Raw genomic sequence first — 23778 nt, forward strand, 5'->3', positions numbered from 1 at the left:
TAACTTGACAACCCGTAATATAAAAATAATCTAAAGCTAATGTCAAAAATAAAGAAGAAAAGTAAAAAATAAATATTGATTATAGTCCGCGCCAAACTGCTAGTCCGCTCTGAATATAGAAACGAGTCGCGTCGCAATAATAAATTGTAGATATTGCCCGCGGGTACATAGCTGCGTTAGTGTGCCCTTACGTTGCTACGGAGTATATGCTTGTAGTTGTGTTCGATCGCATTGACTCTCTGACTACACCTGCGCGCAACTTCAGGGCGGACTAGAAGTTTGGCGCGGAGTATACATTTCAATCTACGTCATTTAAAATGGAATGTTGAATGGGTAGTTCCTGTGTGTATCGCCCATTCTGAAAATAAAAATATTAGGTTATAAATAATTAACAGTTGCTTTACAGTAGAGAGCAATGTTTCTTATAAATATGTATTTCTTAATCTTTGGCGCGCTTTGCAGCCCAAACGACTTGACGGTGTCGTTAATATATGCGTTGTCATTATTTTCATCGAAATATATTGACATATTATAGCAGTCGGGTTATTTGTTTTTATAATTATTATCTGACTTTTACTTGTAATATAATTAATAATCTAATCATCGAACTGCATATGTCTCTACCTTATCACTTAACACATAAATATTTATTGATTCTTTCTCACTTTTCTCACAAAATCGTTTTGCGTAGAATTAATAACTTTGACAGTCAATTTCCGTCGCGTCTTTAGGCATTAGCAAAAGACAATTTAATTGCAAGATTAGTTCTTGATGATTTTTATTTACTCAAAAATATACTCGCATATCTTTCATACACAACGAACGCCATCTATTAGCGTTCTCCCGCAACTCAATATGAAATATCAGCTATATAAAAATTCAAGCCTACAAGCTAACGTCATCTATTATGGTAATTTGTAATACCAACCCCTTGAAAGTAAAGATCCTCTTGTTTCGGTTGAGCGCGTGTAGTCCAGATATGTCTGCTGGGCTTAGCGAGAGGGTTAGCGCGTTCAAATTGTCCCACAAGTGGGCAGCGCTTGATGCCTTGACGATCACGCTACGACCTAGGTTTAGTTGGTATCTAAACAATTAAAACAACAATTTATAATTAAAACCTTTGTGTCTTTTATGATGGGAAGTTTCTACGAAATTTCTATCTTACCACGATAAAAATAAATAAACCATATTTATTCTTAATTTAAGACTATTATGTTTTCTAGTCAGCAAATAAGCTAGTGCTTAATTAGTCTTAATTAATGAGGTATAAAAAGCGTAGTAAAAAGATAGAAATAGATTTAATTTTTATATTCTAAATAACTTTTGTTTCACTTTTATTTACGTGCAATTTAATTTTGCAATCGTATTGGATCCCGCTGCTAACAGAATCAACTTAAAGTGTCATTTTCAAGGTCAAAACTATTTTTTGTAGATAATATAGTCAAATTTTGTTTAAAATATTTTTAAACTTATCATCACATGATACTGGTGCCTTATTTGAAATTTTTAATTATTCCTACGTTAAATATGGAAAATCAAGTGTATATTATATTATATAAGTGTATATTGCTTAAAAATTATTTAAACTAGTAATTGCATTTCATACCCAATCAACAACGTAGCAGGAGTAACATCCAGACCAGCTGCCATAACCCGTACCAGGGGATCATCAATGGGAGGTGGGAGACTACTCTTATACTCCTCAGGGGTTCCTTTAGACCCGAGGACCCCGTAGCAAGAGAGCTTCACACCGCGCGCTTGGCAGAAGTCATCCAAACGGTGCTGGCTCAGGTAGGGATGGCATTCCACCTGGGATTTGTTAATGAAGCTAAGGTTAGTTTTTATAATATAGGAGTAGCTGACGAGCATGATATCCACCTGATGGGAAAGTGGCTACTGTCGCCCATGGACATTTGTAATCAACCCCAGATAGGATTAGATATTCCTACCTGAGGTCGCCCATAGAAGCGCCGCTATTACTGAGGACTAAGCTGGAACGCCTCGGAAAAGTATTTATATACGTAATTGTTTGATTTGTTATTGAGGTTAGGTTAGGTTGGAACTTTCGTTTATGTTTGAATCAGGATTATTTATATTTAACATTGTTAATTTAAAAATGGTATTTTTGAGCGCCAATGCAACATTCTACCTGCTTCAAAATAAAATAAGGAAAGTATGTACATTTTTCATTATTTTTTGAAGGTGGTAGAACCCTTTGTGGTTCGACTCCGGCAGCACCACCGTCACACCTATTTCAGCCTAATATCAGCAGTGTTAAGCGCTGCTGTGTTCTGGTTTGAAGGGTCTGGTAAGGGAGACATTTTTTTCTGATCTATTCTAGCTTAGTCCTCAGAGGTAGCGGTGCATGTGTGGCCGACCTCAGATAGGAAACTTTGTTTGGGGTTGATTGCAGGTGTCCATGAGCGGCAGTAGCTACTTAACATCAGGTGGACTGCATACTTGTCAGTTACTTATTTATTACTAGCTAACATGGCAAACTTTGTACCGCCTCAAAATCTATTTATCAAATATACATATTTCATATAACCTATGTTACTCGTGGATAATGTAGCTTTCGAATGGTGAAAGAATTTTTAAAATTGGTCCAGTAGTTTTTGAGCCTATTCATTACAATCAAACAAACAAACAAAGTTTACCTCTTTATAATATTAGTATAGATATGAAAAGAACCCAGAAAAATTACATTCCTTACCTGATTAACAACTGGTTTTATCTTCGCCTTCTCAACAACTCTGTCAACTTGCTGTGAGTTGAAGTTGCTAACACCACCCTTTCTTATCAAGCCCTTCCGTACTAAATCCTCCATCCCAAACCAGGCGTCCAAATAGTCGTGTTCTGAGAATTGGATCACACTTGCGATCTTCGGGATAGGGCCGCGACCTTCCTGTTAGTAGTAAAAAGCGTTTGTGTAAAAGAAGTTATAATTGACGTATTTACAATGAATATAATAAAAAAAAATCGGCTGCACAAAAAATGTTGTTAGAATTTCTTAAACTGTATTCAAAAACAGTGAAAAAGGATTTAATCCAGAAAGCCAAATACAAAATTTCATAGTGAGTAGCTAGGGGTTGAATTTTCAAAAGTCTTTCTTTATTACTCATGTACGCTATATAAATAACCTATGTGCAATATACTCGTCAGGACCAAACAATCTGTGAAATATGTAGGTATCCGTCAGCCAAAAATTTCTATAACACATTTGTAAGAGTTTGTAAAAACAATCAACTTTTTAGATTCTGGCCTTATTCAACTTTCCGCCCCGGGCATCCGGCGAGCTTAGTGGGAGGTCTTTATTCTACGAGGATCTGTTTAGAAGCTCTAGGCGGTCTGAGAAGCTGATCAATAGGTCCTCACCTTAAAAGACATAGGATTGTGAATCAGGTACAGGTCGAAGTAGTCCAAGCCCATAGCCTCCAGCGAGGCCCGGCAGGCCTTCTCGACCAGGTCCCGGCGGTGAAAGGTACTCCACAGCTTCGAGATTATAAACAGTTCCTCACTGTAATAATTTAAAAATATCGTTAAATTAAAATGTGATTAAATGTGTTATAACAATTGCATAATTATAGTAATTTTTTTTTGTTTTTTTTTTTTTAATTTGATTTACAAAACAGATTTTTACCGTTATCGTTCATATAAAAACAAATAAAGTATAGTTATTTACAATTACAATTATCAAATACATGAAATATAAAATAAAAAAGTAATTAATTAAACTCTAAACTAAAAAAAAATAATAATTACAAAATTCCCAAAAAATAAGTAAATAACGTACCAACTACTAACTTACTAGTAATTATTATAAAAAAATATTTATCTGAAAAAGGAAGTAATCTATCTTCTCTCCCACAATTTATATAAATCCAACGACACCTCACAGATTGTAATCCGTCAAGCCGTCGGGGCTGAAGAGCGTGACAAAGAATGAGACTTACATACACACATACATACATTCATACATACATACATACATACATATCGACAGTCGTTGTTCTATAGCTTGACGTTTTAACTAAAACATTATCCTTTCTTAAACATTACCTTCCGCAGTCATATACAAATCGACTCACCGAGTAACCGTCCCATCTTTGATTTTCTCTTTAATAGCTTCACCGACTTCCTTCTCGTTACCATAAATAAAAGCTGTGTCTATGGTCCTGTATCCGAGGTCAATGGCCGCTTGGACTATATACCGAGCCAGCTTAGGATGCAACTGAAACACAAATATTTCTAAAGTTAAGTCGTTTAAAATATTAGCAAATAAATACTTATTACAAATTAGACTCTTTAAAGGTAGAACCTTATGTGGTTCGACTCCGGCGGCACCACCGCCACACCTATTTCTGTTATAACAGCAGTGTTAAGCGCTGCTGTGTTCTGATTTGAAGGGTGTGCCGTGTGGTAAGGGATACTTTATTGAGGCATTCCAGCCTTAGATCTCAGTGGTTGTGGCCGACCTCAGGTAGGAAACTAATCATATCAGGGGTTGATGCGCATCCGAGACCGACCTCCGGTAATCTAATCTTATCTAGGGTTGATTACAGATGTCCATGGGCGGCAGTAGCCACTTACCATCAGGTGATTTGCATGTTCATTTACTACTTTAATATTATAAATAAAATAGTAGGTATTCATGTAAAAATTAAAACAAACATTGCAATTTTAAAGATAAGTAATAATGTACGTATTCTTTTAATAATTTCGAAGTAGCCTATAACATTATCATAGTTATGAACACATATATTAAAAGTACGAAATTATTTCACTATTCGATTTTTAAATAATTCATACTTTTATTTCATATTTGCTGCATAGCTTTACAATTCAAATTAAAATAATTATTGCATTGCAACATACAGTAATTTCTAAATCTGAGACACATACGCACTCACACATGCACACAGTTACACATACATTCTTCCTAACACACACACACACACGCAAAGCCTGTATATTATGCATGCACACAAATATAAACAAAAAAGTAAAATGACGCTTAAAAAAATCCAATAACTAACAAAAGTACAGATTTAACTTTTCTAGATAATTCAGTATTAATTCTGGACTTACCAAAGCGGTACCAATTCCAATAACAGGCATCTTGCTCCCATCCCTAAACTCCACGTACTTCATGAGTGCCTGGTCCAACGTCCCGTATTTAGTCTTAGCTAGGACCAATTCTTGGACCTTCTGCGAGCATTCTTCTTCGCTGAGGCCCTGGTCTGTGGCTTCTGTCTTGTTTTTCTGCGGTTCATACTTCTCTAGTCTAAATGGCGTTAGTTTCCTCTGAAAAAACGAATTTGATTTTTTTCTTTGGTGTTTCTGATAGCCTGGTAGCGCATATTATGGACCAATAGATTTATAAAGAGACCCAACGGGCGGTTTTAGCGGTTGGATGGATGGCCGCTAGTGGCTGATCATACAAATGAACATTATTATTATCGACCCATTACTGTCCTACTGCTAGACACAGGTCTCAGAATACGAAGGATTAGGCCATAGTCCACCGCGCTGGCCAAGTGCGTATTGGTAGACTTCACATGCGTTTGAAAACAGTTTTTTCTTTTTTAGATCACTCAGGTATCCACTAAGGCAGGATTCTTCATGATGTTTTAAGCAAGTGATACTTAATTTATAATACGCACATGGGCTTTGAACCTCGGACCCTTCGATCAAGAGGCCGAGTTTCTTAACAACTAGGCTATCACTGCACATAAAAAGAACATAAAATACTTCTACCCTAGCCTTCAGTTACAGGTATTTCGGTTTACCACTTCTAGACTATAAAGATCCTTGATATGAAATCACATGCTTCAACGGCGAAGGAAAAGGTAAGAAAACATACATATTTGAAGAATCCTTCACGTTCCTTAAAGGTATTCTACCAATTATAAATAAAAGACGCTATCTACACTCACAGCTAGGATTCTCTGTATCGTGGATTCGTGGGTGCTATGCATACACACACAGACAAATACACAAACACCCAGACCCAGAAACAGACCTAAATTCATCATTTAGATATCTGTCTGGCCAGGGAACCAACCCGAGACCCTCATCAGAGGGTCATATTTAGTCCTTAATTTAAAATAAAATTCACATGTAAAATAACTTACCATCATAAAAATATTACAGTATTGATCTTCACGACTGATTTGTTTACTGAATATAAAATATTTTGTACAATGATAAATAAGATGATATCTCGAATCATTGATAAGGTAAGCGTACACCGAAATTTAATAATATGATAATAGATAAATATTTCAAAAAAGCAGTGATAGCCTAGTGGTTAAGAAACTCGGTCTCTTCATCGAGAAGTCTGGGCTTCAAATCCCAGGTGGGAATCTCTGATTTTTCAATGTTATGTGCGTATTAGAAATTAATTATCACTTGATTAAACACGGTGAAGGCAAATAAATAGAATTAAAATGTTTAGAGTATGTGTGTGTAACGGTGTCAAAAATAGCAGTTTCTTGTATGGCGACCTTATTTATTTTGAAGATTTTTATCTTTAGTATTTGTTGTTATAGCGGCTACCGTTATACAAACTCTGGAAAAATTCAAGTGTCTATCTATTATAGTTCAATAGATAGAGCCCTGTGACAGACGGACAGCCAGCGGAGGCTTAGTAATAGGTTCCGTTTTTATTATTTTTGTACGAAACCCTAAAAACACTCCGTGAGTTCTCATTCTTAGAATTTCAAGATGTTTTCTGTTCCCGTTAAAACATATGACCATAAAAATAAACCACGGAAAATTCTTTATCGATAGAATAACGCTATATGCGTTCATCTTAAAGTATAGGTTTATCTCTAACATAACATTTTATCATGTTAAGATAAAACGTATTCTAAAATCTTGTATTAAAATATTTCCATAAAGTGCTATATTTGAAGGTACGAGTAGAACCCTGTGTGATTCGACTCCGGTGGCACCACCGACACACCTACTTCTGTTATAACAGCAGTGTTAAGCGCTGCTGTGTTCTGGTTTGAGGTGTGGTAAGGGAGACATAATTAACCGAAACATTCCATTTTAGTCCTCATAGGCAGCGGTGCATCTGTGGCCAAACATAGACAGGAATCTAATCTTATTTGGAGTTGATTACAGATGTCCATGGGCGGCAGTAGCCACTTACTGGACTGGTGGACAGCATGCTCGTCTGCTACTCCTATTGTAAGTGTGTTTTGTGTCTATATTTGTGTGTGAAGATATTGTTATTGAGTAATAATTAGTGTGACCTTAGACAGTAATCTAATCTTATCTGGGTTTGATTACAGATGCCCATGGGCGGCAGTAGCCATTTATCATCAGGTGGACTGCATGCTCGTCAGCTACTCCTATATTATAAAAAAGCAGAATTATAAACCAGCTCTTACCTCAAACAATGCAATCTTCTCTGACACTGACCTTGTTCGAGGCCTTTCTTTAATATCAATGATTTCTTTTCTCCCTAAATTTATCCTTTCTAAGGAATTCATTCTCACAATCATATTCCTTACTTTCCCCTTCATAGCATCTCCAAAATCAAGCTCCGCTAAGGATCTCGACTTCTTAATATCTGAGTCATTATTTCTGTAAGAATGGATTCTTAATTGTCCCTCATCTTTTCTTACTCTTCTGTATAAACCATTTTCTTTAAAATTTTCAATTTTTTTGTCTTCAACTTTAATCCGTTTGAATTCTTTTTTAGTATCAGCTACTATTTCAGTTTTATTGTCAATAAGAACATTTTTGTTTGTATTTACAAAATTAGTGTTATTTTGTGTTTTATCAGATACAGTTTGAGTAACACTCTTGGTTTTAATAAATTCCGGTCTAAAACCAATTTCTTGGGCTCCATTTACACCCAATTCGTGTGATTTTTCGTTATTTTCTTGACTATTTTGGTTCTCAGATGGTACATCAAAATCAACGATTGCTGGTCCGAAACTAATGTCTTGCAAATTTATAGGAGTGTCATATTTATTGTAAATATCATTTGGCTTACTATTTATCGGAATAGTAGTTTCAAAACTATTATTAGTAACTTTTGAATCATTTTCATTAATTTCTGTAGATTCGATTACCGGTACCTTAGGTTGTATATCCACTATTTGGATGTCAAATGTATGCCCAATATCATTATCATATTGTATTTCATTATTTGAAATTTCAACCGGTACTTTGGGTTGTATGTCTATTATTTGAATATCAAGTCCATTTTCATCATCTTTAGCCCTAACTTCAGTTTCATTACTATTATCATTAAAATCATCAGTATTAGTATTCACGTGTTTTTCAATATTATTATCATTTTCTTGTACAACTCTTGCAGGTAATGCTTTAAGAACTTCTTCTACTATCTTAGGTTTATCAGAAGGAGTATTTTCAATATCTTCATTATCATTTTTAGGTCTAGGTATCTGTGAAATACAGCGAACTCTTGCTCTCGGAGGTTCAGCTGGTTCTGGCCGCTGAAATAAGATTTTTGCTAGATTATTTCAAAATATGTATATTCATATTTGTTATAATATAGAGTAGCAGACGAACATGCAGTCCACCTGATGTTAAGTGGCTTCTGCCACCCATGGACATCTGTAATCAACCCTAGATAAGATTAGACTATTACCTGAGATCGGCCACAGATGCGCCTACCCCTAAGGACTAAGCTGGAATGCCTCGGAAAAGTATGTCTCCTTTACCACACCCTTCAAACCAGAACACAGTAGAGCTTAACACTGCTGTTATTATGTGGTGTCACCGGGGTCGAATCACAGAGAATTCTACCACCTTGAAAATATAATGTTATGTATTTTACCTCAAACATTGCAATTTTGGACATGACCGTCTTAGGTTTGGGTACGTCATCTCCTAAGTTCTTTGCAGCTGGCTTCGTGTCAGTATCAATTGAATCAATTCTTCTTATTATTCTGCTAACTTTGCCTTTGAGTATTATTATGTCTTCTTCATTATTTTCGAAAATATCTTTATCTAGTGTATCTTTCTCATTTAACTTATCATTAGATTTATCAATAGATTTTGTTGTTGTAACTTTTTCAGTACTTTGTTCTTTAAATATCTCATTATTTTTAGAATCTTTTGTTTCGATTGTGTTTGTTGTAACGTGTTCTACGTTTGTTATTTGTTCTTTGTCGTTTGTTCTTTCTTTAAGCTTCGAATCTTGTGTTTCAATTGTTTTTGTTGTTGTAATTTGTTCTTTATCATTAACATCTTTAGTTCCAACCGTTTTTGTTGTATCTTGTTCTTCAGTTATATTTATGTCTCTGTTAATCGTTATAACTTCTTCTTTGTCATTATTCTTGTTAATAACATCTTTACCCTCAATATTTGTGGTAACATTTTCAATTGTTTGGGTTTTATCTTTATTTGACTCAGTCTTAGAACCTACAGTTTCAACTGAGTGTGATGTAGTATATTTTACGGTTCCATGTTCATAATGAGCTTTGGCAGTTGTAGAATCTTTCGCTTCAAGCGATTTACTTGTAACAAACTTGGTTATACTTAGTTCTTTCTGATTTGTTTCATCGATATTAAAGTTTGTTGTAGCAGAGGTCACATGTTCTATAGACCCACTATTTATATCTTTAACATTCGAAATTACACTTGTTGATGTATTATGTTTAACTTCTTGTACATATACGTGGCTTTCTTGACTTGTATTGACCACTTTCGTTTCATGTGTCATAGTTTTATCAGAACCTTTGTTAAATTCAGATAAGATAGCTTCATTGGTCAATAAATTATCAAATGTAGGCGTTGCTATTTTAACGCTTTCTCTAATTTTAGTAATCGTACCTTCATTAGCGCTTACTACTTCTGTACTTTTTAATTCTGACACATTTTCTTTAATATCTTTCGTTATACTATTCTTAGCGTCTTCTATTGTTTTAATATTCTGACTAACATTAAAACTCTCTTCTTTAGAAGCAATATTAACTGTTTTAAAACTTTGAAACGACTCTGCTTTAGACTCATGCATTTTCGCTTCAGAAACTCTCTTTGTCAAAGTTCTAACAGGGCTTTTATTAAGTGTAACTGATTGTATCTTACTCTGTTTTTCAACTAACTCTGTAGCTGTATTTGTACTAAGAGACTTATTCTGTACAGCAGCTTTAACATCAATCTCTTGCTCGCTCTTACGTTTGAGCAACGGGATCTTACTACCCTTTACTTTCTCCACAGTAACCGATTGTGCTTTTTCTTCATACGCATGTATTAGTTCCTCAAAGGTGTTCTCAAGTTTAACCGGGTCTTCGATTCTACTGGCTATTGATAGTGTATCGTCAGAATCTTGTTCGTCGACTAAATCGTCATATAGTCTCTCAAATTCGTCATCTAATCGGGGAGATGGCTCTGATTCTGATTTAGGTGATGGTGGAACAATGGGTGGTGGGATCCTACTGTCTTTTAGTCTCGGTATCGATGATCGACGCGGGCTTGGTTGGGAGGTCTGAAAAAGAAGAGTTTTTAGAAATGAAGTGCCTAATTTACGACTGATTAAAATTAGTAATGTAATAAATATGATTAGGAAACTCGCCAAGAAATTAATTTCAAACAACTTTTATAAACCGAGAACATTTACTTTATTTCACTTTTTAAATAAATTAACAAAATGAGAAGTAAATACAAATTATACATTCGATAACAAAAGTGGCAGAGTAGCGTTTTTACAACAATCAGAAATTGTATCTCTAATAAGCGATCTACAGCGCCATTTTATACGCATTTATTTAATACCCTCATTTAATAATTAAAATTTGTATCATCTACCCTATGCATCTACCGTCGTTCCTAACAATATTAATTGATGAGGAATAATGGAAGAAAAATCCGCTTAAAAATATTTAATTCTTGATTGCTTGCTGTTAATCATGACATACATTTTTATGACATTGAAGTGGCAATTGAGCATGCGTTCCATTTGATGGATTCGAGGGTAGCAACGCGTCTGTAGACTTCAGACCTCATACCCAATCATATATGGGGTTAATAACAGATGTCCATGGATAGCAGTAGTCTCGTTTATTACTTCTTTACTTTAAAATTATTATTTATTTGTCTTTTCTTTTTCTCCTTTCGAATCTATCTTACCTCGGCCGCTTTCTTCTCGTTCAAACTCTTCCTTTCCTTCTTGACTTTCTCTACAGCCTGCCTGAACCTTAACATTGGGATCCTTGTTCGAGGCTTCTTGTTCTCTATTTTATCCTTTTCTGAAATATTAAAGTTACAATTGACTGGTCAGAAGACCCGACTTTTATAGATGTTAAGGATTTTACAAAGTTAAGAAAATATTCTGCTTATTGTAACGTATTATTTCACTTTATTTTTATATGTATAACATTGTGTTTACTACTGTAAAAGAAAGAAATATTTCTATTGTTATTTTTTGTTTTCTAGAGGCTGTCGTAGTAACAGTTTCCCTTCAATTAATTAGGAAGCTTCAGCAACCCTTCTTAGGCTTAGACTTAATCAGACTTCTCTTTTAAGCGTTGATGAATTGGATAGATAAAATATTTTACAAACTAACCTGCAAGCCTGTCTGTTCTGATATGCTGTACTTTCACAACTTCATTGTGTACTTCGTTTTCGCCGCTATTAGTTATAGTAACCCTTTCATGCGACATTTTTGTAACGGATTGATTGTCCTGAAAAAACAAATAATGCTTATTCCATATTATCGTTATATAGCAGTGATAGCCGAATGTTTGAAACTCGGCCTCTCGATCGAGAGGACCGAGGTTCAAATCCCAGGTATCCCAGGTAATCCCAAAAATAAATGTGCGTATTTGAAATTAATTATTACTTGTTGTAACAGTAAAGGAAAGCATCGTGAGTAAACCTACATACCTGAGAGATTTATAAAAACATCTCAAAGGTATTAAGTCCACCAATACGCACTTGGCCAGCGCGGTGGACTATGGCCTTATCCTTCTCACTCTCAGAGGAGACACCCTGCCCAGCAGAGCGACAGTAATGGGTTGACGATGCAAATCATCAGTTTTAGATCAACCAGTTTTAGATTCATCATCAGATTAAAGATCATCATCATCATAAACTTATTTTAGATTTAACCCATGGTGGATGTAGTCCCACTGCTGGGCACACGGCTCTCAGAATTAGGGGATTAGGTCATAGTACATCACACTGGCCAAGTGCGAATTGGTACACTTTATACATTTAAGATTTTTTATATAACTCCTTGGCATGTAGTTTTTTTACGCTACTTTCTCTTACCGTTAAATCAAGTGATAATAAATTTGTAATACGCACATAAATTTGACTAATTTAGTCTTCAAAGGTAGCAACGCATCTGTGAATTCAGGTAAAGATTTCCATTGTATTATTTTTAAGTAAAATATTTCATTTTTTGTTTTACAAAAGTGGCCTAGGAATCGAACCCCGAGCCTTGCGGATAAGAGACATACATTTATCACTGTAACTAAACTATAGAGTAACATAATTTTCTAATAAGTATGTCATGATTAATTACTTTTCTATTGTCTACACAATTTGTGTCGTCATGTGTCATGGTTAGTTAACTCTGTTGAAGAGAATATCACAAGCTATAAGCCCTGGTTCGCTTGTATTTTGCAAGTGTTATTTTTTTGTAAAATCATTTGTGGTTCGACACCACCGCTACATCAATTTTAGCTTATAACAGCAGTGTAGCGCTGCTGTGTTCTGGTTTGAAGCGTGGTAAGGGAGACATACTTATCCAAGGCGTTCCAACTTAGTCCTCAAAACAACGCATCTTTTTTATATAATATAGGAGTAGCAGACGAACATGCAGTCCAGCTGATGGTAAGTGGGTATTGCCGCCCATGGACATCTGTAATTATTCTAATCAACCTTAGATAGGATTAGATTGACGTCGGCCAGACGTGCCGCTACCCCTGAGGACTAAGCTGGAACTCTTCGAAAAAGTATGTCTACCTTACCACACCATTTAAACCAGAACACAGCAGCGTTTAACACTGATGTTATTAGGTAGGCATAAGTGTAGCGGTGATGGCACCAGAATCGAACCACACAGAGTTCTACCACTTTTAAATCTGTTGCCAAACTCAGGTAGTCTTATCTTATTTATGGATGACAGATATTCATGGATTACAGTAGCCACTTACCATCAGGTATAGTCCGCGTAAAACTGCTAGTCCGCTCTGAATATAGAAATGAATCGCGTCGCCATAGCAAATTGCATGACTACACCTGCTCGCAACAACTTCAGAGCGGACTAGCAGTTTGGCGCGGACTAGTACATCCTCTATATTTCTACTCGTACAAAATCGTAAAATAAACAAAAATCAAGTCAAAATCATTTATTATTGAACTCAATATTTATATTCAAACTTTTGTATTTCTGTCACAACTGTTTTTCCTGGCATCGTCTGCTTTTTGAAGAGATGTTGGAACCTTACCGAAATGTCTTCTGTGACTGAAATCTTCTGGAGTTTCAGATCTCCTTTCGTGAAAACCGCTTCTTGTTTAGTCACAGTCATGACTGGAGATAGAACGTAATCTTCTTTATTCTCTGCTCCATCTTTCTCCTCTGTGCTTTCTGCAACGCTATGGTTTCCATCTGTTAAGTTGGCAGCATTGTTCATAGTATCTTCTGGTGGAGTGTCATTGGTTTTAACATCTCTTAGTTCCTGCTCCCCTGGTACATTGGATTCGATGTTAGGGTTCCCACAAGAGACTTGGACCCTTAGTTGTGGTCCAGACATAGTGGTGGTGGTGGTAGGTCTGGAATTTATTAAATATTATCTTAAATACATAAATTTCATTTTGATGATATAAAGATTTTAAATAATATATTAAACATGAGAGTATTATTGGGCGGTCAATAGTTGATGAGACTGCTAGAGGCTAGTTCTTTAAAGCACGTAAAAGAAATCTGCCATATTCATCGTATCACATCATGACCGTGATAAGAGCGTATCAGGCTAAAAATTGTACTAATTCGAATTCAAGGTGTGAGTGACGGAAAAGTCTCATTTTCAAACAGGGGTTTACTTCAAGCCGATCACAGATGCATTGCTACTCTTGAGAATTAAGACGATTGTCCCGTACACATATAGAAGCACACACACACACACACATGCACACTCGCGCGTACACACACACGCGCACTCACTTTCGCTCAAATAAACACACAATGGCACACAGAAACACACTTATATTCTCACACACATGCACATATACATGCGCACTCGCGCGTACACTTACACACGTGCAAACACACACGCTCAAATACACACACAATGGCACACACAAACACACTTATATTCACACACATGCGCACTCGCGCGCATAATTACACACACACATACACACACACTCACACACGCACGCACGCACACACATACTCGAACACACACAACATCGAAGTCAAACTCAAAAGTCAACCTACAAATACACTGCGCATATAAATATAATAAATAAAATGGCTCCCAGTCTTAACCCTATAAACCCGAGATAATTGAGCCTTTTGTCCGATTAAATAAGGTTCCGCTCGCTTCAAATTCCATTTCTTCCCCTATTGATAAACCAACCCTTATTCGATAACAAAATAGAATGAAAATAAGAACTCATCCCGTATTTAATTCTAAAAATAGAATTCGTAGTGCTTATTTCTATGCATTTCGGTTGAGGCGGCATCTTTTTTTTATAATATAGGAGTAGAAGACGAGCATGCAGTCCACCTGATGGTAAGTGGCTACTGCCGCCCATGGACATCTGTAATCCACCGGCACCACTGCCACACCTATTTCTACCTAATAACATCAGCGTTAAACGCTGCTGTGTTCCGTTTCGAAGGGTGTGATAAGGGAGACAGACTTTTCCGAGGCGTTCCAGCTTAGTCCTCAGGGATGGCGGCGCATCTGTGGCCGACCTCAGGTAGGAATATTTAATCCTATCTGGGGTTGATCACAGATGTCCATGGGCGGCAGTAGCCACTTACCATCAGGTGGACTGCATGCTCGTCTGCTACTCCTATATTATAAAAAAAGGTGGACTGCAAAACGAATATTTTTCTAGCGTACTTATGTGTCTCATTCTTTGGCCCTACAGTCAAACGGCTTAACAAAAGTTGTTGAATTTGTCTAAATTAATTATAAGCAGTAAATTTTATTTTTATGTTGCGTTAAAATAAGTATAAAATGAAAATAATACTTACATTTTCTTGTCGGTAACAAAGAACTTCAGTAACGGACTGTGACCAACGTCCTCCATTGATAAATGACTGATATAATTATCAGCTTATCATGATGACGTGTACCATTGTGTACTGGAATTCAATTTAAAACACTTTCATCGTAAATCATTGAAAATTCATATGAAGAGGGCATAAGGAGTTATTTTCGTATTTGTCAAATGATATCTTCTTTTTTTGTTAACAAGGGGGAATCCTTCAAAAGGTACTCGGTGCGGTGGAAGCGATACAGGGTTATGTGGGATTTTTACCGCACTAAAACCCCTCGGTGGCCGTCACCGGCGCTGCGTAGGACTCCGGGATCTCCAAAGGAAAGCGACCGGAGTCCTCTTAGCGTCTTGCCCCGTCGGGCTCCGCCCAGGTGATCATGACGTTCGCCACACCGTCTGGTGAGTTTTTTTTTTTTATAATATGGGAGTAGCAGACGAGCATGCAGTCTACCTGATGGTAAGTGGCTGACATCTGTAATCAACCCCAGATAGGATTGGATATTCCTACCTAAAGTCAGTCACAGATGCGCTGCTACCCCTGATGACTAAGCTGGAACGCCTCGGAAAAGTATGTCTCCCTTACCACACCCTTCAAACCAGAACACAGCAACGCTTACACTGTTGTTATTGGGCATAAATTGGTGTAGCGGTGGTGCCGCCAGAGTGGAACCACAAAGGGTTCTACCACCTTAAACGTACGACAGTATGCGACCACACGGGGTCGCTGGCCGGGCGGTTCGAACTCCCACTCTTGCCGTCCGCAATCCCGGGTCAAATAGTACCTATGATACATTTTTTAGGGTTCCGTACACTATAGAGTAAAATCCCTTTCCGTACTTAAAGAAAACCCAATTATGAAGTCCGCTGTCTGTCTGTCAGGGCTTTAATTTTGTACCGTAATAGATAGATTAGATATATAGTATATTATTGTATATATTTTGTGTATTTATTTGTATATACAATTTATATGTCTATCATATCTATACCTATCTAATTTGTGCACAGTATGTTTGCCTATCATATAAATTTTCCGACCATAGGGGCTGCTGTTAGAAATTTCAGTTTGAAGTAGTCCTCTGTACTATATTTCTTTCTAATGTTTTTTTTTTATTATGTTTCTGTATACACAAATAAATAAATAGATAGACACGTAAAATTTTTACAGAGCATGTGTGTATAAAGGTGGCTGCTATAACAAAACTACTTAAAATAAGAAATGTTAAAAATAAATGGGAGTCATCATACAAACCCCACAATTTTTTGACATTTTTCTCGCTTTGTAATTAAACCGTAATAGGTAGACAGTTCAAATTTTCAAAATGCATTTACTGCTAAGGCTGCTATGATAACGAATATTAAAAACTAGCTGACCCGGCAAACTTCGTACCGCCTCAAAATCTATTTATCAAATATATTTCATATAAAATATAGCCTATGTTACTCGTGGATAATGTAGCTTTCGAATGGTGAAAGAATTTTTAAAATCAGTCCAGTAGTTTTTGAGCCCATTCATTACAACCAAACAAACAAACAAAGTTTTCCTCTTTATAATATTAGTGTAGATAAAAAAAATGTTTATACGGAACCCTTCGTGTGCGAGTTTGACTCAAGCTTAGCCAATTATTATTTTATAATATAGAAGTAAATAAACAAATAAGCATGCAGTCCACCTGACGGTAAGTGGCTATTTTTTTTTTTTTTTTATATTGTCACCCATGGACATTTGTAATCAATCCCAGATAAGATTTCAGTCCTACCTGAGTTCGGCTACAGATGCGCCGCTACCCCTTAGGACTAAGCTGGAACGCCTCGGATAAGTAAGTCTCCCTTACCACACCCTTTAATCCAGAACACAGCAGCGCTTAACACTGCTCTTATAACAGAAATAGGTGTGGCGGTGGTGCCGCCGGAGTCGAACCACGGAGGGTTCTACCACCTTCATTATATTACACTTTATTTATCACAAAAACCTACACTAGAATCCATGGGTATTATTTACACTCACATACATAAACATACCCAGAAACTTCAAATAACTTACACAGGATTGGCTCAAAAACTCCAAGATCGAGGTAAAACTTTCTGTCACTGAACTCACACATAGACACTTCACTCTGGGTCCACACACACAAGTAGCCGGACCCTTGCCTCACACAATATACCGTTCCCAGTAAACTGAGTTATTTCAGTGTGTTATCAATGTACTATGTGTTGATAACTTTGATAATTATTGATTATAGTTCTGATAATAACGCATGTAATTGATAAAAGTATTTGTCATTGCCTTATCCATCGTATGATCCATTAATCCTTAGCATAACGTGGAAATATAGGTTTTTTAGTAGCCAAAATTAGCCCACAATCATACCTAAATCCATATATTTTAAAAAAACTCTGTGGTTAGACTCCGGCGGTACCACCGCCACAACTATTTTTGTTATAACAGCAGTGTTAAGTGCCGTGTTCTGGTTTGAAAGATGTGGTAAGAAGACATACTTTTCCAAGGCTTTCCAGCTTAGTCCGTTTAGTAGCGGCGCATCTGTGGCCCGATCTCAGTTAGGAATCTAATGTTACAGGGGTTGATTACAGATGGACACGGGCGGCAGTAGCCACTTACCATCAGGTGGACTGCATGCTCGTCTGCTACTCCTATATTATAAAAAAATATATTTATACTCACAAGGTCCCTTAAATGTTAAGTTTCTTCTAACAATCTATGTAACTTTCAAACTTACTATATTAATTCATATATTATACACTAGCTGACCCGGCAAACTTTGTACCGCCTCAAAATCTATTTATCAAATATATTTCATATAAAATATAGCCTATGTTACTCGTGGATAATGTAGCTTTCGAATGATGAAAGAAGTTTTAAAATCGGTCCCGTAGTTTTTGAGCCTATTCATTATAACCAAACAAACAAAGTTTTCCTCTTTATAATATTAGTGTAGATATATATCTATAAGTATTATATATGAATTAATACGAGTAAACCCACAGGCCTCAGTTAGTATTCGATAAATTTAATAATACGAAGCGATGCGCTTTGAATAATTCTTAGCCTCTAACCTCAATTCTTTGTCAAAGCCAAACGAAGTTACAGAGGGGATGTAAGTATATCGCCTATCCGGATAAGTATCCGAGGCATTCTAACTTAGTTTTCAATAGTAGGAACGCCGACCTCACCTATTTCTGCCTAATAACAGCAGTGTTAAGCGCTGCTGTGATCTGGTTTGAAGGGTCCACACCCTAAGGGAGGCATACTTGTCCTAGGCATTGTAGCTTAGTCCTCAGGGGTAGCGGCGCATCTGTGGTCGACCTCGGGTAGGAATTTCTAATCCTATCTGGGGTTGATTACAGATGTCCATACGGCAGTAGCCACTTACCATCAGGTGGACTGCGTGCTCGTTTGCTATACCAAATGTGTAGGAAAATAATATAATGACTGGAAAAGTGATTAAACTATTTTCTTAAAAAAAGTAATTAAATTAACGACTTCTAGCGCCATCTGTTATGTAATGCTGAAACGTCGACGAAACAATTTTAACACAATGTTGATTGAAGATTGTTGTACTATTTTGACACAGGAAAATGTCCCGTCAGGCAAGGTGACCATGCCTGGATAGCTATGCTCTACTACTCTCTACTATAAATGAAAATTTGTACCTTCATTGGAATGACAGTGGCGCCATCTGTCGAAAATTGGTCGCACCAACTCAGGAACCTGCGTAGGCTCATGCACAACTTTGCTAAAGATCGTCACATGATCAAATTCATAGTTAACGATTCAAAACGGACATACAGACAAACATTCATTTTATATATAAAATTCTCGTGTCACAATGTTAGTTACCGTACTCCTCTGAAACGGCTTTACCGATTTTCATCAAATTTTATATGCATATTCAGTAGGTCTGAGAATCAACTACTATCTATTTTTCATATCCCTAAGTGATAAGCGTTGTTCACCGTTACCATTTTATTATTTATATGGCAACACAACGTTTGCAGGGTCAGCTAGTTTTTATATATATAGATGCAAGTTGTTGAGAAAACTTCAATAGCATGATTAAGAATACTAGACCCATCTCTTGCACTTGCCCACTATGGTTTTATAACTCGTCTGTTTAATAAATAATCTTTGCCGGATCAATTACAGCGCCTGTACGGGACATGTCATTGAGGCGTGCTAGAAAAAATGAGATATCTACATTATTTCTGTAATATATGTTGTACTTGATACCCTATATACTGGTTCGGGATCGACTTACGTTATTAATAATCAATCCATCTTTTGCTTACCTAAGATATATGACAGTGTATAGTCCGCGCTAAACTGCTAGTCCGCTCTGAAGTTGTTGCGAGCAGGTGTAGTCATACAATTTGCTATAGCGACGCAATTCGTTTCTATATTCAGAGCGGACTAGCAGTTTTACGCGGACTATAAGTTGCTACTACCTCCCATGGATATCTGTAATATAGGCTAATCCTATCTGGGGTTGATTACAGATGTCCTTACTAAATATTTCTACCTGAGGTCGGCCACAGATGCGCCGCTACCTCGAGCTACTAACCTAGAACGCCTCAGAAAAGTATCCACTTCATTTCAATTGGAATAATGTGTGTAATGACTTTTTACTTTAAGGGATGAGGGTGTGTTTGGAGTGCGTAAAATTGTCTTAAGTAGCTGTGACGTCGGTACCAATGGAGTGAACATTTTCTTTCAGCGGAGTGTCGACAGGAATGGAGGGTACGCGGTTATTAAATTACTCGCGTTCTGTAGGAAGGACGGGTGGGGTGTCCTTAAAATAGCTTATTTATAGGACATTTTTTTTTTATAATATTAGAGTAGCAGACGGGCATGCAGTGCACCTGATGGTAAGTGGTTACTGCCGCCCATGGACATCTGTAATCAACCCCAGAAAGGATTAGATATTCCTACCTGAGGTCGGCCACAGATGCGCCGCTACCCCTGAGGACTAAGCTGGAACGCCTCGGAAAAGTCTGTCTCCCTTACCACACCCTTCAAACCGGAACACAGCAGCGCCTAACACTGCTGTTATTAGGTTGAAATAGGTGTGGCGGTGGTGCCGCCGGAGTCTAACCACAAAGGGTTCTACCACCTTCAAGGACATTCTGCGTACTCCTCTTAGTCATTCGAGTATATATATTATGTGTTATACGCCTATTTTAAAGGTAACCTTTTGTGTTTTGACTTCGGCAGCACCTCTATGACATCTATTTCTGCCTTATATACCCGCAGTATTAAACGCTTGTATAGTTTGGTTTTAAAAGGATGTGGTTATGGAGAAACACGAACTTTTCTAACATTTTTCATAAGATTGGAGTAGAAAACTAGTGTTGGGGATTTTTTTGTGGACTGTATGAACTGATAAGAATCCTCACGCACGCACCTCTGATTTTTAAAAGTTATGTGCGTATTAGGAATTAATTATCACTTGCTTAAACGGTGAAGGAAAACATCTTGAGGAAACCTACATACCTATGAAATTATAAATTAAAAGTTTTCGAAGGTATGTGAAGTCTATCAATCTTCACTTGTCCAGCGCGGTGGACTATGGCCTAATCCTTCTCATTCTGAGAGACCCGTGCCCAGCATTGGGACAGAGGGTTGATGAACTTACGTAAAGCATAACTCATAGACACCCTACATGATAAGAATGAAGTGTCTCACTCGCAAATTGAATTAAACTTTAATTCTAATGCAATAAAGCTCATTTCGCACAATAAGACCTTTTTCCCTTCTTAACAATTGAGATGTATGGTATCGCTGAGGCATTTTGAGTCTTATATTCGCAAAATAGGGGTGTTTTTTGTTTGCAATAACAATACAGGGATCAAATAACTGGGGTATAAAGATCCTCGCAATATAATAGGGGTTGGTATGCGAATAGATTATGGGGTGGGCGATGACGCAGTGGTATGACTGGACTTTCGACCCTTGGTCTGGGTTCGAGACCCATAAAGATTTTATACCAATTAGCATTACTTTAATCGGAAATATAAATATTTCCGTTTAAAAAAGTTTTTGAAAAAAGTTGGTCCTTCAAGCCTGATTTTTGAAATTATTTATTATTATATATTATTTCTAAACTTTGAACATACACTAGCTGACCCGGCACACGTTGTGTTGCCATATAAATAAAAAAATGTTAAGGGTGAACTACCCTTATCACTTAGGGGTAAGAAACATAGATAGTAGCCGATTCTCAGACCTACTGAATATGCATATAAAATTTGGTGAAAATCATTAAAGCCGTTTCGGAGGAGTACGGTAACTAACATTGTGACACGAGAATTTTATATATAAGACGAGCTTTTGCCCGCGGCTTCGCTCGCTTTACGAAGTAATATTTTCATCCCCTATTTTATCCCCTTGGGGGCAGAATTGATCAAAATCCTTTCTTAGCGGATGCCTACGTCATAACATGTACCTGCATGCCAAATTTCAGCCCGATCCGTCCAGTGGTTTGGGCTGTGCGTTGATAGATCACTACGTCAGTTAGTCACCTTTGAGTTATATATATTAGGTATAAGATTATAGCCAACGTTCTACGACCTTATAACTAAAGTTTAAGTTAAACTAAAGTTAACTTAACTTAAGTGTATGTCTTGCGAAGTAAGTTTCCAAGAACGTGACAATATCAGTATTAGACCAATTTATATAAGTTCTGAAAGGCGACTGCAAGATTGTTTATATTATTATAAAGTATGTTGTTCTGTTGTCCACGGTTTTAAGGGTTCTGTACATCATCATCAACCCATTACTGTTCCACTACTGGGCACGGGTCTCCTCTCATAATGAGAAGGATTAGGTAGTCCACCGCGATGGACAAGTGCGTATTGGTAGACTTCACATACCTTATGATTTTTTTTCTAAATCTCAGGTATGCAGGTTTCCTCACGAGTCGATTAACGTATTCGATGTTTCTCGGTTTATCTATTGAACTGTAATAAGCAGACAGTTCAAATTTTCACAATACATTTACTTGTATAGCTGGCTTATGATAACAAATACTAAAAATAAAAAAAAAATGAACATTCTGGTGGTACGGAACCGGTGTGCGAGTTCGACTTGCACTTGGCCAATAGTTCGATCTGTAAGTAAACATTACATAAATGATCTTCTGTATATATAAAAATGAATGTTTGTCTATGTACGTACCCACGAAGGTTTCTGAGTTAGTGCGACCAATTTTCGATGGCGCCACTGTAATTCCAATGAAGGTACAAATTTTCAGTTATATCTATGTTATGTTTTTTTTTTTCAAAACGTTGGCCAAGCCGCGGGCATTGCTAGTTTATTAATAATCATCATTTATTAAATGCTTAGTAACTTTAAATAAAAATATAAAAGAGGAGCTATGTAGAAGCTACGGTAGTATCATTATAGGTATATTTATTAATGAATGGCGCCATTATCACAAATGAATAAGTCAATCTCCGCTCAGTGTAACTCTTCAGAGCGATTCAGTGATTAGTGATATAGCGGCTGTGTTGGACAGAGAAATACGCGGAGACGACACCGATAAAAACCATGTATTAATGTATTTTATTAAGCTATTGCATAGCTTTTATCGCGGGCTTTGAGCGCGGCGACCGAATCGAGAAATTCCGTAACGAAAATAAGTAACACCTTTCAACAACTCGGTTGCCTGGAGACTTGATATCCAACTATCAAGTCTTCAGGCAACCGAGTTGTTGACTGTCAATAGAAAAATATGGATATAATTGAATAAAGTATTATTTTACATTCCTTATTATTTTATTTGATATTGGCGACGAGATGTCGAATGAACTAAAAAACAATAAGGAAATACGAGCCACATTACGTGGGTTAATGAAACGAACCGAAAATTACATTTCGGGAATAGAAAAAAATTGACATTGAAGAAATAAATATACGACTGAATTCTTTACAAGAAAATTTGAACAAATTCTACGCGATTCAAGAAAAAATTGAATGGCTTACTCTTCTAAATTTTCAAGAGGGAATAAAATACAGGTACGAATTTGAAGAAATATATACAAAGCTAAAATTTAAATTTTTGAATGTACAAAAAGAAAATAATCGGCTAATACCTGAATGTTCTTTTATATCAGCAAGAGCGGAAGTTTATTTGATAAACTGTTAACTGTCAAGGCACGCTTGAGACGTACACCACATACAAAAGAGTTATCACCTTATCAGTTAATGTTCGGCAGAGAGGTAAGAACCTATATGCATGCCTTATTTAAGAAATCCGCCCCACTATCCAGATTACATTACAATGCATCGCCAACGCAGGAGTTCGGACAAGGTGATAAGGTACAAGTCCGCAGTTACACCAACCCAAGAGTTAAATGGGAGTTCGGAGTCGTCATCCGAAGATTAGGTAGTCTCCATTATGAAGTCAAAACTGAAAATGGCATACTGGTGCGCCGTCACCTTGACCAAATGCTGCCGGCGCCCCTGGTGGTGTAAGTGAAAATAGCGGTGGAGGACTGTTGGATATCAAGTCTCCAGGCAACCGAGTTGTTGACTGT

The 23778-nt window shown here is 36.8% G+C and overlaps 1 protein-coding gene across 1 annotated transcript; it reads right to left on the minus strand.

The window, feature by feature from the left end:
* Nucleotides 1-312: 312 nt before the first annotated feature.
* On the minus strand, nucleotides 313-15258 carry LOC140751210 (uncharacterized). The gene is made up of 14 exons (XM_073085072.1): nucleotides 15210-15258; nucleotides 13375-13717; nucleotides 11552-11616; nucleotides 11116-11234; nucleotides 8822-10474; nucleotides 8137-8477; nucleotides 7401-7596; nucleotides 5089-5304; nucleotides 4089-4231; nucleotides 3376-3517; nucleotides 2714-2905; nucleotides 1607-1809; nucleotides 929-1084; nucleotides 313-358 (listed from the first exon to the last, which is right to left on the minus strand). Exons 1-14 carry the CDS (start codon nucleotides 15256-15258, stop codon nucleotides 313-315), a joined length of 3864 nt encoding a protein of 1287 aa, XP_072941173.1.
* Nucleotides 15259-23778: the final 8520 nt, after the last annotated feature.

Source organism: Epargyreus clarus, unplaced genomic scaffold (assembly GCF_041222505.1).
Source record: "Epargyreus clarus isolate Ecla_fem2 unplaced genomic scaffold, WU_Ecla_fem_2.2 ptg000022l, whole genome shotgun sequence".
Classification (NCBI taxonomy): domain Eukaryota; kingdom Metazoa; phylum Arthropoda; class Insecta; order Lepidoptera; family Hesperiidae; genus Epargyreus; species Epargyreus clarus.